Raw genomic sequence first — 13309 nt, 5'->3', positions numbered from 1 at the left:
AGTCATTGTACATTAATTAAACAGAATAAGGATGGTTAAATATTAGCGGTTTTAATTGTATTGCTGCTTTATGTAATTATGCTTGAAACGACTAATTCTTTAAATCCCATCGAAGCCGCTTGCAGTGAGGTTGTAAAATGGTGCATGTGGTGGCTGTCCCTAATTTTATTTCCTTTACAGTTGTGACTCAAAACCCAACTCGAGTGACAATTGTTTCTTTGCTCCTGTGTTTGCACAAAGGAGATCTTGGTTCTATTTGTGTATAACTCCCTTTTAATTTGCTGCTCAATAAAATAGTCCCTGGTCATAAGGCCCTTCACCAGCAACTTCCTGCAGCACAGACTTCCTGTGCTGAAGACAGCAATCTTTTCAGACAGCTGTGTCAGTGCCCCCTCCAGCTTGCATTCTGGGTAGCAGGATGATGATGAGTCAAGCAGTTGTAGCTGTCACTTCTGCTGAGCCTGCTGTTAAAGCCTTCAGCTGGGCTTCCTCAGGGCACCTGATGACATTTTAACTTGGGAAGGCTCTTCTTACATCTTTCATTGAGTTGAGCTTTTTATTTTTGATATGAACATACAGTGCAGTCCATAAAGTTACTTTTATTCAACCAGCAAGTAATTTTTTGATGGGAAATGACATAGGTGTCTCCCAAAAGGTAATAAGACGATGTATAAGTGGCATTTATTGTGGAAAAAATTCTAAGCTTTTATTTACATTTGAGCAAAAAGTGTCCAGTATTCATACCCTTCACAAACTGTCAGTCTGTGGCAAAATCCAAAGTTCTATACCAAATAGTTCAAGCTGTTCTAAAGCATCCTAGTTACCCTGATTAATTGGGAACAACTGTTTTAATCAACTCAACAGGTGAAAAACAGCAGCTCTCTGCAGTTGCTTTGTGGACAGTCATAACTAAGACAAAGGAGCTCAGTGAGGTCCTGCGGCTGCGCATTATGGCTGCTCACAAGTCAGGAAAGGGCTACAAGGCCAATTCTAAATGTTTTCCAGTTCCAGTGGCTACTGTGCAAAGTATTATTAAAACAAATACAAGGTTTTCCGCACTGTGGAAAATCTCAGAGGGCGTTTTGGGAAACAAAAGTGACTCCTGTTCTGGCCGGGAGGAAAGTGAAAGAGGTGAAAAAGAATCCAAGGATCACCACCAAGGCCATCCTGGTGAATTTGGGCTCTGCTGCTGGCAATGTCTCAAGGCAGACAATCCAATGGACACTGCTCACTGCTGGGTTCCACAGATGCAGACCAAGGAGGATGCCACGTCTCCAGATGAGACACACGAAAGCTCGCTTGGCCTTTGCAAATGCTCCTCTGGACAAAGAAGACTTTTGGTCTTCTGGGTCAGATGAAACAAAAATTTAATTGTTTGGTCCCATTTGCACTGTAAAGATTGCAGTATAATGGCATACAGCTGCAACACATATCCCAAAAATGTATTTTATTTGCATTTTTATTTGTAGATGTTATGACACACACTTTGTTAAAACTCCACTCACTTATACTCTCCTCTAAGAGACTGCATCACATCACCCTTTAATCTAGACCAGGGGTGTCAAACTCAAATACAAAGTGGACCAAAACTGTACACTGGTACCTAGTCGCGGGCCAACCTCAATGTCTACAGGTCACCTCCCTCCCTAATAACGTTCCCACGTGTCAATACTTTGTGTTGCTCCCTTATCACCTCATCTATCCCCTTCTACATCACTTGCCAACACCATGCCTCCATCCCACTGAATATAATGGAGGTAGCTCGGTGGCTGTAGTGCCCCCTTTTTTTCAGTGAAAAGGGGAGGGGTGAGTGGCATCAATATGCCCTGTCACCTACAGTCTAAACCAGGCATGGGCAAACTTGGCCCTCCAGTTGTTAAGGAACTACAAGTCCCACAATGCATTTCCCTTTATGGAGCATGACTGTGGCTGTAAGACTCCTGCAATGCATTGTGGGACTTGTAGTTCCTTAACAGCTGGAGGGCCAAGTTTGCCCATGCCTGGTCTAAATGCATGAAGATGCTGAACTTGTTCCTTCCACAAAGCCTCCTGTCATCTCCTTCTGCTGACTACTTGAAACCATAGTTTACATTTTATACCGTCATATTTTTTGTTTTGTTTTTTAGAACCGCATTTTATAGATGCAATTAAATATAATAATTGAGCACTTAAAGCTAACCTGAACTGAAAATAAAAGTCAAAATAAATATACAAATGTCATATCTACCTCCCTCCTAATCCATTCATCAATCTCTTTCTCCTCTATGGCTTCAATTCATCAAGCATTACCGCATTCGGTAATGCTGAAAACAGCTGAGTTAACGGAGCACTTAAGAAAATGTTAATTCATCAAAGCTGTTACCGAATGAGAAGCTGAAATGACAGAGCAATGAGATAAATTACCGACTTGTGCTCAACACATGTCAGCAAATGTCAGTAAATGTTAATTCATCAAGGTTACCACATTCGCTAGCACATTCGGTGTTTATCTCCAGCTCTCCCCTGTCATTACAGGCTTCGAAAGCCTTCTGTGTGAATGTTTTCATGATTAACAGGAGCAGGCAGCCAATAGAAACAGCCCCTGTTCTCCTGCAAGTGCCGCTGATAGGTCACACAGGCTTCTCCACACAAGCTTCCAGACCCCCCAGGCAGTGAGCAGAGAGAACGGGACAAAAGATATCCCCAGATGTCCTTTGGTGGTTTAACCCTTTGAGTCCCTGTTTGAATATGCAAAGATGCAAGTGGTGAAATCACCAAGCATGGCATTTGTAATGTCTCCAGGAAGTTTATCTACCTTGTGGCAAATAAGTAAAATGTTAAGAAACACTGATGGACAGATTCAGAGCAGCAGAGGCAGTATAAGTAACAGTAAATATAACACATGTTTACATGTAAAGGGATGTCTGGATGCCTTCTATTGTTATCAGCTTGTAACACAGAGACATTCCAAGCTGCTCTGCACCACTCTGCTGTTATCTAACAGCCTTTGATGAACTGAAGCCGTAGTACTTCGGTAACTTAACGAACCTCTACCACACATGTGAAAATATTGATGAATTAGCACAGTGAAGTGTAAAATACCGAATGCGGTATTTTAAGGACTGGGATTTTGTTATCGAACACCCTTTGATGAATTGAAGCCTATGTCCGTTTTGTCCACTGTGATCAGTGGGATTCTCCATCCTCCATTTTAAAAATGGTGATGACCCTGTAACTGATTCTGGGTCAGCCCTCTGTTAACCAGTTATACTGCTTGAGCCAAAGGGAAATATGGACATTACCTTAAATCAGTTTTCCTTTCAGTTATAACTGACAACAACTGATATAGTGGAAAAGGGCCCTAAGGGCCCTTTTACACTTAATCAGTTGGTGTGCGTCAGTACGTGTTGGTGTGCGTTAGTACGCGTTTTTTTCCATAGCAGTGCATTGTGACAAAGATTTCAGTTAAAACGCATTAAGTGTGAAAGGTGCCATAGGAAAGCATGGGACTTACTTTGAAAATCCGTTTTCTTTCCGTTTTAACTGAGAGCAACTGATTAAGTGTAAAAGGGTCCTAAGGCTTTCAGTTCTGATAAGATCTTGTCAGAATTGAAAGGAATAGTCATTAGAACAAAATGGTGAGCTTCTGAGAGGAACTGATGGCAAGGTAAGTATGTAATAATCATTTTGCAGGTACATGATGTGTTTGTTTAAATAATTTTATTCGGTTCAAATTCCCTTTAACATTTGCTGCTTAAAAATGTAAACTTCCCTTTCTTTTCTCACTTTCCTTATACATTCCCATTCCCCCCCCCCCCCCCCTTTTTTTTTTTTTTTGCCCGCGAACAGGCTGGAGAATAGGCAGGTCTCTTTTTTTGTTTTTGTTTATTTTGGGGTGTTATGCTTACTCCTTTTGACAAAACAAATACATATTCTAAGAAAAAAATATTAAAATAAACTTGGAGCTGCAGCAAGTTCACTGGGGACAACTTTCTAGTGCTAAACAGCTGGCAGCCTCCTCAGTTTCTTTTGGCTCTGCCCTTTCTCCCACCCCCAAGTCACGTGATAGCAGCAGTGCCACAGTGGAACTGTAATCCCTGCCACAGCCACACATTCCAAGTGATTGCCAGCACATGCATTGGCTGCAGAGGAATTCAGCATGCTTGCCAATGCCATTATAAAAAAATGGTGGTGGTGCAGGGCTTTCCGGTAATAATAGTATATTGATTGATACTTGCCTTGTGGACTGCATATTTGTATGCCTATCTATCTTTGTCTACCTGAGCTATGTATGGTGCCAAAACCAATATCAGGCAGTACTCAGTCATGCTTAGTGAAATAAGCGATTCGGATAATCTGATTTCTAAGAGAGAATTGTTAGCTATAAAAGCCTTGTTTGAAACAAAAATGTGACATTTAGCAGTTTCCATTTGTACTTTCAGATTGTCATGAAGATGTTGTTCGGATTGTTGAACTAGCCTGTAAACACAATGTCTGCATTATTCCATTTGGAGGTAAGTTTGTTGGCCACGTATATGATTTTTTTTGTCAACGTTGACCCATTATTAAAAATCACACTTCACGTCTAGTGTAGTCTGCCTTCTTAATGCAGAAGGTATTTGCAAAAATTTACGGTAACTTTAAGTGAACATCCGTGGCTTCCCACAATGCTGCACTCCTAAATATGCAAATCACACAGAGCCTTTCTTTTTTAAGTAGGATGACTTTATGGTCTCATTTAGTCCCCTGTACTCTTCTAGTGGGTCTGGGTCACCCTGAGCTGCTTGGGTATTTTGTTTGACTTCACACCTAGTGATAGAACATGGTAACATTGTCAAATGGTATTTTTTTTTTTAGAATTACAGTAAATAAAACAAAAGAACATTACTTCCAAAATTTTTATTTTCGTTTTTGGTGCCAGAAAAGGGCAGGATTATCCTGATATCCTTAAAGGGCAACTGAAGTGAGAAGCAGCACATTTTAAGGTGTGCTTTAAAGCAGTGGTCCCCAACCTTTTTTGATCCAAGGACCGCTTCAGCATCATGCAATTTTTCCAAGGACCAGGGGGATGGGGGTGTTATTGCGGGGGGGGGGGGGGGGGGGGTCGTGGGCTTGTTCTACAGGCAGGGTCATTCCATAAAGAAGTCCTGGGAACACCAGCCCTACCTAACCACTATCTTCATCGCCCTCAGCACTTTGGAAAAGTACATTTGGTGTGTCAGGTGGTGTGAAGGGGGTACTGCCTGGGCTTACTTATCTACTGCCAGTCATTTCCTACCCTCATCTGCCTCCCCTCACTTTTACCCTTCCCTCTACCTCACAGCCCCTTTACCCTCCTCCCCACACTCAGTTCACCCATTCCTCCTCTCTACCCCCACTTCACACTCCCCCCCCCCCCCCCCCCCCCCCCACTCTTTTTTTAACTTTCCATTCTTCTTCCCACACTAAGATTCCAGCATCCGCTGCTTACCTCTGTGCACTGTGCTGATTGAACACTGTGGCTGGCATTGGCAAGAGACGTCCCAGTCCTCCTCACTGCTGCCACCTGGTGTCCGGACAGCTAGAAAGCATGCTGCATTACAAATAACAGACACTAGGTGGCAGCAGTAACAATGGCTGCAGATGGCTCTTCTCTATAGCTCCCGGAAAACTTCAGTGACACTTCTCTCTGCACTGTGATGAGTCATGACAGACTGCACTGCCCAGCTTAGAGCAGCCTGCGGCCCACCAGTGGGCCGCAGCCCGGGGGTTGGGGACCCCTGCAAAGGATATGACATGGTGAGATAGACCTGTATGTACAGTGCCTAGCACACAAATAACTATGCTGTCTTCCTTTTTTTCTTTCTCTGCCTGAAAGAGTTAATCAGGTATGTAAGTGGCAGTTCCTGTCTGAGTCAGGACTGGGTCAGACTACAGTGTGACCCTCACTGATCAGAAATTACAACTATAAAACACTTTCCTAGCAGAAAATGGCTTCTGAGAGCAGGAAGGAGACAAAAAGAGTCAATTGTTCGTAGATTTTAGCTCTGGCATACTTCAATGAATGTGTCATTGAGCAAAAACAATAAAACAGTAAACATTTAAAAAGTAGATTTAAATATAAAATAAAACCGTGAATATCTTGAAAAGTCATTTTTAGGAGGAGGAGGATAGATAGTTGTTTGTTTCATTAGTTTATTTTCACCTCAGGTGTCCTTTAAACACAAGCTGTGTTTCTGATCCCGAGTTCCTACTGCAAGATAAAGATTGGTCACTAAATTTGTGTCTGTAATAAGACTACAAATCCCTTGTACATTTTGGATCAAGCTGTTTACTTTGTGTGGCAGGTGGAACAAGTGTATCCAGTGCATTGGAGTGTCCAGAAGATGAGAAAAGGGCCATTGTTTCATTAGATACTTCACAAATGGTAAGTGGAAAGCCCCCATAAAGAGGAACTGTAATGACATATGGTAGAATGCAGTCAATTATTTAGGATACCCACTTTTACATTAAATGTCCTGGTTTCAGCATCAGAAACACTTTTTATAGCTATATATTGCTGTATATTGGTATATAGCCCCACCCTTGCACCAAGTCTTATCCTAGGATGTTTATCTTGCAGAATTCCCTTCCCCCGAGCATTCTGGGAAACCAGACATGTTATTGTACTGACTTTAGAACTTTCAGTAACAAACATTCTGCAGAGATCACCTGCCAGTTCTAAAGATATCACCCCCTGCGATAAATTTCAGAAAGTAAATCAGGGAGAGGAAAGATTTTACACTGGGCAAACACTGACTAAATCATTTATTAATTAATATTGTAAAAGCTTAAGCAATTTTATTCACAATGTAATTTTGGTTACAGGTCCTCTTGATGGCCACCTGATTCGACCATCAGATTCCTGTCAGATACCTGTCAGATCAAATCTGACAGGGACCTATCTGATGTGTGCCACACACTAGGAACAGATTTTAAACTCCCTGGCATTGCGCAGTTTCCATGACTGCGTCCGTGGGAGGATTTTTGCCCATAAAATGTTAATTATACCTTTCAGCTAGCACTGCGCTAGCTAAGTATGCCCCCCAAGTGGCTCCGGTCCCCTCTGATGCCCCGATTGCTGCCGGTAATATTTACCCATCCGCGATCCCGCGAGAGCCGTGGCTTGTCCAAGCAGCTTCACTGTTGCTATGGCCATGATCGGACATGACGTCGTGACGTCATGCGCAGTCCCGATCCTCCCCATAGCGAAGCCGGGAGCTAATTGGGAGGCTGCGCCGTCGCGGGATCCCTGGGGGGTATGTATTGTGGAGGTGATCAGAGGGGACCGGAGCCATTTGGGGGGCATACTTAGCTAGCGAAGTGCTAGCTGAAAGGTATAATTAACATTTTATGTGCAAAAATCCTCCCGGGGCCATGCGATCCCCTGCGGCGGCTAGCCGGACACTGTCGGGCATACCGCCAGGGAGGTTAAATAGATTTCAGAATGTTTTTTATACCACAGACAGTTTTTAGGAACATATTTAATCTCCACTCTGATGCTGCACACGTTCGATGTCACCCACAAGGTTCACAACATCAGACGACGGTTCAAGGCCTAGTGCTTTAGGCCCAGTGCACGCCAAAACCGCTAGCAGATCCGCAAAACGCTAGCGGTTTTTGGTGCGGATTGCAGAGATTTGGCCCAGTGCACACAGAGTGGATTTGGATGCGATCCGCCGGCCTGTAAAACCGATTGGCTATTGTATTTCAATTGGCTGGTACACACCGGCGGTTTGAGGTTTTTAGCAAACCACAAACGTGCAGCAGGAGGCACGTTTGCGGTTTGCTACAAACTTCAAACCGCCGGTGTGCACCAGCCCATTGACATACAATAGCCAAGCGGATTTACAGGCGGATGTGGCCGGCGGATCGCATCCAAATCCACTCAGTGTGCACTGGGCCTTACAGATGCATCTCTAGCCTACACCTAAACTAAGAGGGATGTGAGGGCTGCCATATTTACAGTGAAGAAAATAATTATTTGACCCCTCACTGATTTTGTAAGTTTGTCCAATGACAAAGAAATGAAGTCTCAGAACAGTATCATTTCAATGGTAGGTTCATTTTAACAGTGGTAGATAGCACATCAAAAGGAAAATCGAAAAAATAACCTTAAATAAAAGATAGCAACTGATTTGCATTTCATTGAGTGAAATAAGTTTTTGAACCCCTACCAACCATTAAGAGTTCTGGCTCCCACAGAGTGGTTAGACACTTCTACTCAATTAGTCACCCTCATTAAGGACACCTGTCTTAACTAGTCACCTGTATAAAAGACACCTGTCCACAGAATCAATCAATCAAGCAGACTCCAAACTCTCCAACATAGGAAAGACCAAAGAGCTGTCCAAGGATGTCAGAGACAAAATTGTAGACCTGCACAAGGCTGGAATGGGCTACAAAACCATTAGCAAGAAGCTGGGAGAGAAAGTGACAACTGTTGGTGCGATTGTTTGAAAATGGAAGGAGCACAAAATGACCATCAATCGACCTCGCTCTGGGGCTCCACGCAAGATCTCACCTCGTGGGGTGTCAATAGTTCTGAGAAAGGTGAAAAAGCATCCTAGAACTACACGGGAGGAGTTAGTGAATGACCTCAAATTAGCAGGGACCACAGTCACCAAGAAAACCATTGGAAACACATTACACCTCAATGGATTAAAATCCTGCAGGGCTCGCAAGGTCCCCCTGCTCAAGAAGGCACATGTGCAGGCCCGTCTGAAGTTTGCCAATGAACACCTGAATGATTCTGTGAGTGACTGGGAGAAGGTGCTGTGGTCTGATGAGACCAAAATAGAGCTCTTTGGCATTAACTCAACTCGCTGTGTTTGGAGGAAGAAAAATGCTGCCTATGACCCCCAAAACACCATCCCCACTGTCAAGCATGGGGGTGGAAACATTTTGCTTTGGGGGTGTTTTTCTGCTAAGGGCACAGGACAACTTAATCGTATTAACGGGAAAATGGATGGAGCCATGTATCGTGAAATCCTGAATGACAACCTCCTTCCCTCTGCCAGGAAACTGAAAATGGGTCGTGGATGGGTGTTCCAGCACGACAATGACCCAAAACATACAGCAAAGGCAACAAAGGAGTGGCTCAAGAAGAAGCACATTAAGGTCATGGAGTGGCCTAGTCAGTCTCCGGACCTTAATCCAATAGGAAACCTATGGAGGGAGCTCAAGCTCAGAGTTGCACAGAGACAGCCTCGAAACCTTAGGGATTTAGAGATGATCTGCAAAGAGGAGTGGACCAACATTCCTCCTCAATTACAAGAAATATTTGACCTGTGTGCTTGCAAACAAGGGTTTTTCCACTAAGTATTAAGTCTTTTATTGTTAGAGGGTTCAAAAACTTATTTCACTCAATGAAATGCAAATCAGTTGCTATCTTTTATTTAAGGTTATTTTTTCGATTTTCCTTTTGATGTGCTATCTGCCACTGTTAAAATAAACCTACCATTGAAATGATACTGTTCTGAGACTTTTCATTTCTTTGTCATTGGACAAACTTACAAAATCAGTGAGGGGTCAAATAATTATTTCCTCCACTGTATATCCTTGCAAAAAAAAATGTTAGATAATCCATTCTTTTGACTTTCTCTTATTGGTCGCTCCCTTAGCACGTCTGTTGATTGGTTGATATTTGAACTTGTGATGGATGTGCTTAGACACTTGGGGCCATATGCAATTCACTTTTTCTCCTAAGTTTTCTCCTAGGAGAGATTTTCACACCTTATCAATAAAATGCCTTTAAGGCAGCAGTAAGCAAGAAAATACTCTAAATAATTTTGATAGTATTTTTTCACCTAGGTTTTACTACTTTTTCAGTTGCAGAGTGCTTAAAAGTTATTTTAAACAGAAGATGAAAAATTATCTCCTAAGAGAAAACTCAGGAGAAAAAGTGAATTGCATATGGCCCAGGCTGTCAGAATGAGTTAGCAACTTGACAAAGACGCATGTCGCTTTGAAACAGCGAGCTGTACACTAGTTGCCTTCAGGCCATTTCTGACATGTAATTTTAATTGCATGTTCTTCAATAAAGTGCTACTTTTTGTTTAAGTGGTGCTGCTGATACGTGTTTTTCTGATATTTATTTCCTTTTAACCACTGGAGTACCAGCAGTCTCTGGCCCCTTAACCTCCCTGGCGGTAATCCCGAACTGAGCTCAGGCTCAGTTTTAGGAGCTGGAAGCGGTAAGCCCAAGCCCAAGCTCAGTTCGTGCTGGCCAAATCCGCTGCTCTTATTGGTTGCCTGGGTCCCGTGCGCGATCAGTGCTGCGCAGCGGGACCCAAGCTTCTCCCCCCCCCCCCCCCGGTTATTAGCCTCCTCTTTGGTCGTCGGGATCCCCATGTCTCTTCTCTGATTCCGGGGACCCGCCAGAGGCCATGCTGCTCGCGATGGCTCTTACATGGCCTGGAAAGTTCTGCGCAGGTGCAGAACTTCTGTGCCTGCGCAGAACGCTCCTGGCCACTGGAGCGTGACTGCAAGTGGCGCGGCTGAGCGCTCACACAGGGGCAGAAGATGCGGACCTGGCAAGGTTGGCATCTGTAACGGAGGGGATCCTGGGTCCCTGGAGCTGCGGCGAGGGACGTATCTGCTGCCAGGAGCTGGATGAAACCCCGGGTAAGAAGATCTTTTTAAAAATTTCCTCGGACCTGTCCTTTAAGGAGCAGAGACTGCTGGTACAAAAAACAGGGCTCACAGACGTCTGGCCGCATGGACCCGTTGCTCTCGCCGTTCATGCCGCTCAACCGCTGCTGAAGCCCACTCGCTCTGATTTCTCAGAAATCTGCTCCTGACCATCTCACAGAACTCTGCTGTCATAGCGATGGCAGGGTGAGTGGGCTTCAGTGGCGAGTCCTTGCGGTGCACTAATTGGAACCTGTTATACCTGCCAGACATACGGTAGATTTTAATCAGGCTGGTCCGGAAGCGTTTAAATGATACCCGAAGTGACGTGACATGATGAGATAGACATGTGTATGTACAGTGCCTAACACACAAATAACTAGGCTGTTCTCCTTTCTTTTTTTTTTTCTCTGCCTGAAAGCGTTAAATATCAGGTATGTAAGTAAATGACCCAGTCCTTACTCAGACAGGAAGTGACTACAGTGTGACCCTCACTGATAAGAAATTCCATTTTCTATCTCTTCCTTTCTCTCAAAAGCCATTTTCCGCTAGGAAAGTGTTTTATAGTTGAAATTTCTTATCAGTGAGGGTCACACTGTAGTCACTTCCTGTCTGAGTCAGGACTGAGTCAGCTACGTACATACCTGATATTTAACTCTTTCAGACAGAGGAAGAAAAATAGAAACACAGCATAGTTATTTGTGTGCTAGGCACTGTACATACACATGTCTATCTCATCATGTCACATGTCACTTCGGGTATCCTTTAAGCAAAACCAGTTATCTGGTAGTCCTGCTCATCTTTCAGGCAGTCAGTAGTGTCTGAATCACACTCCCAAAACAAGTTAATGTGAGAGGTAGGTTTGGGAAGGCAATCATAGGATGTTGGTAACATTATCAGCGGCCATTACCTGGACGCCCAAATTCTCAGATGCCTTTTTTCAGTTTATATTTCTGGGTGAGGCTGCACCCCCTTTACACTCACTATAGTCCAAGCAGTGATTGTTTCTATCACACAATACCACTCTAAAGCTGGCCATACACTAGGCTGATTCCCCGCCGATCGACAGCAGATTTGATCACTGGGATCGAATCTGCTGTCACATAGTTCACGCTACACGCTAAATTTCAATCTATTTCGTCCCGAAATAGATCGATCCCGTCGATCGCTCCGTGCGGGAAATTACCGTCGATCGCCCGGGGGTAGGGAGTACGTCGCTAGCGGCGACCGACGCAAGTGACCGACGCAATACAGCTGCAATAAATTACCTGCTCCGCCGGCGCGACTCCCCAGGTCTCCGCTGTCTTCTCCACTCTGGTCTGGTCTCCGGGTCCGGCATGCTTCACTTACTTCCTGTCCCAGCAAGAAGTTTAAACAGTAGAGGGCGCTCTACTGTTTAAACTTCCCCCAGACAGGAAGAAGTGAAGCATGCCGGAGACCAGACCAGAGCGGAGAAGAAGACAGCAGAGACCTGGGGAGTCGTGCCGGCCGGAGCAGGTAATGTATGCAGGGGGGGGGGAGCGGCGGCACCACCACCACAGATTGTGAACGGTTTCATGCTGAAATCGATTCACAATCTGTTTGCAGTAAAGGCAGCAATACGATCCCTCTCTGATCAGATTCGATCAGAGAGGGATCTATCTGTTGGTCGAATCTGATGGCAAATTAACCAGTGTATGGCTACCTTTAGTGCTGCTGCCAGATTCCTCACAATCGGACCAAACCCTGCTACTTGAATTGCATTGCATAAAAAGGGCTTAGATGAAGAGTAAAAATATTTACCTTTTTTCTTCTTCTAAGTTTAAAGGTATCTCTTTACTGTACTAGTTTATTAAACAAGTTTAGTTTTCCCCTAAAACTATGGTGAAGTTATATGGTGCTCCGTATGTTTCCAACCGTTGTGCTTGCATGTTTAATGTAGGCTGTATGCAGGTGATAATTAACCTCATACTTCTCAGGTGAAACAGGCCAGGTCAGGCCAAGTTCAATTTCACCTCTATTCCATAAGCAGGAAATGGCCTAGAACAGAACAAGCTCAATAAACAGCATGAAACCGCACAGAGAAGTATTGAGCATAAAGTTCTAAAGGTAAAATCAAGCACTTTGGCTGCTACATCAAGGCCCCGTCATTCCTGCCTCAGCACGTCATTAATCCACATCATAAGACTGCTTAGAGTATAAATAGATATCATTCGATAGTATAGCATAGCTTTATTTATTCAGTAAGGAGTTGTTCAGAATGTGCCGGGGGTGGAAGGATACCTGAGTCAAGGTCTGCTTTTCACCTTCCATCTGTCTTCACCTATATTATCACTGGTTAGCTTGAGAATGCCTGTGTCTCTACTGTACATGGTTGATTCATCAACATGTAAGCTGATAGCAGAGAGATTTATATGTAAATTAGATGACCAATGTTTGGCCTGGAAACATTTAGTATCGCTATGTTTATCATGTCTGGTACACTCGATGCAGTGTTTCCATCGAATCGATGTCATTCTGTCGTTGGATCGTTTCCAACACGTCCGATCTGTTTTCGGTTGAAAAAGGGATCGATTTTGAGAACAATACGAATCAAAATCAAACCCTTTCTTGATCCGAAGCAGAACAGACATGTTGGAAATGATCGAACTACGGGAAATTTACCATCAATCTGATTGGAAAAATGCATAGTGTGTAGCAG

At 43.9% G+C, this 13309-nt stretch overlaps 1 protein-coding gene across 1 annotated transcript in view; it reads left to right on the top strand.

Annotated features, from left to right (window-relative positions):
* The window catches only part of AGPS (alkylglycerone phosphate synthase), a 308587-nt gene that overhangs the window by 103113 nt on the left and 192165 nt on the right, over nt 1-13309 (top strand). Inside the window, exons 6-7 of the mRNA XM_068245442.1 lie at nt 4422-4493; nt 6306-6385. Coding sequence (XP_068101543.1) covers nt 4422-4493; nt 6306-6385 — 152 coding nt within the window. The remainder of the gene's footprint in view (nt 1-4421; nt 4494-6305; nt 6386-13309) is intronic.

The sequence above is a fragment of the Hyperolius riggenbachi genome, chromosome 7, assembly GCF_040937935.1.
Source record: "Hyperolius riggenbachi isolate aHypRig1 chromosome 7, aHypRig1.pri, whole genome shotgun sequence".
Taxonomy (NCBI): Eukaryota; Metazoa; Chordata; class Amphibia; order Anura; family Hyperoliidae; genus Hyperolius; species Hyperolius riggenbachi.
The sequence above is the reverse complement of the archived record's forward strand: the minus strand, read 5'-3'. Positions and strand labels throughout refer to the sequence as shown.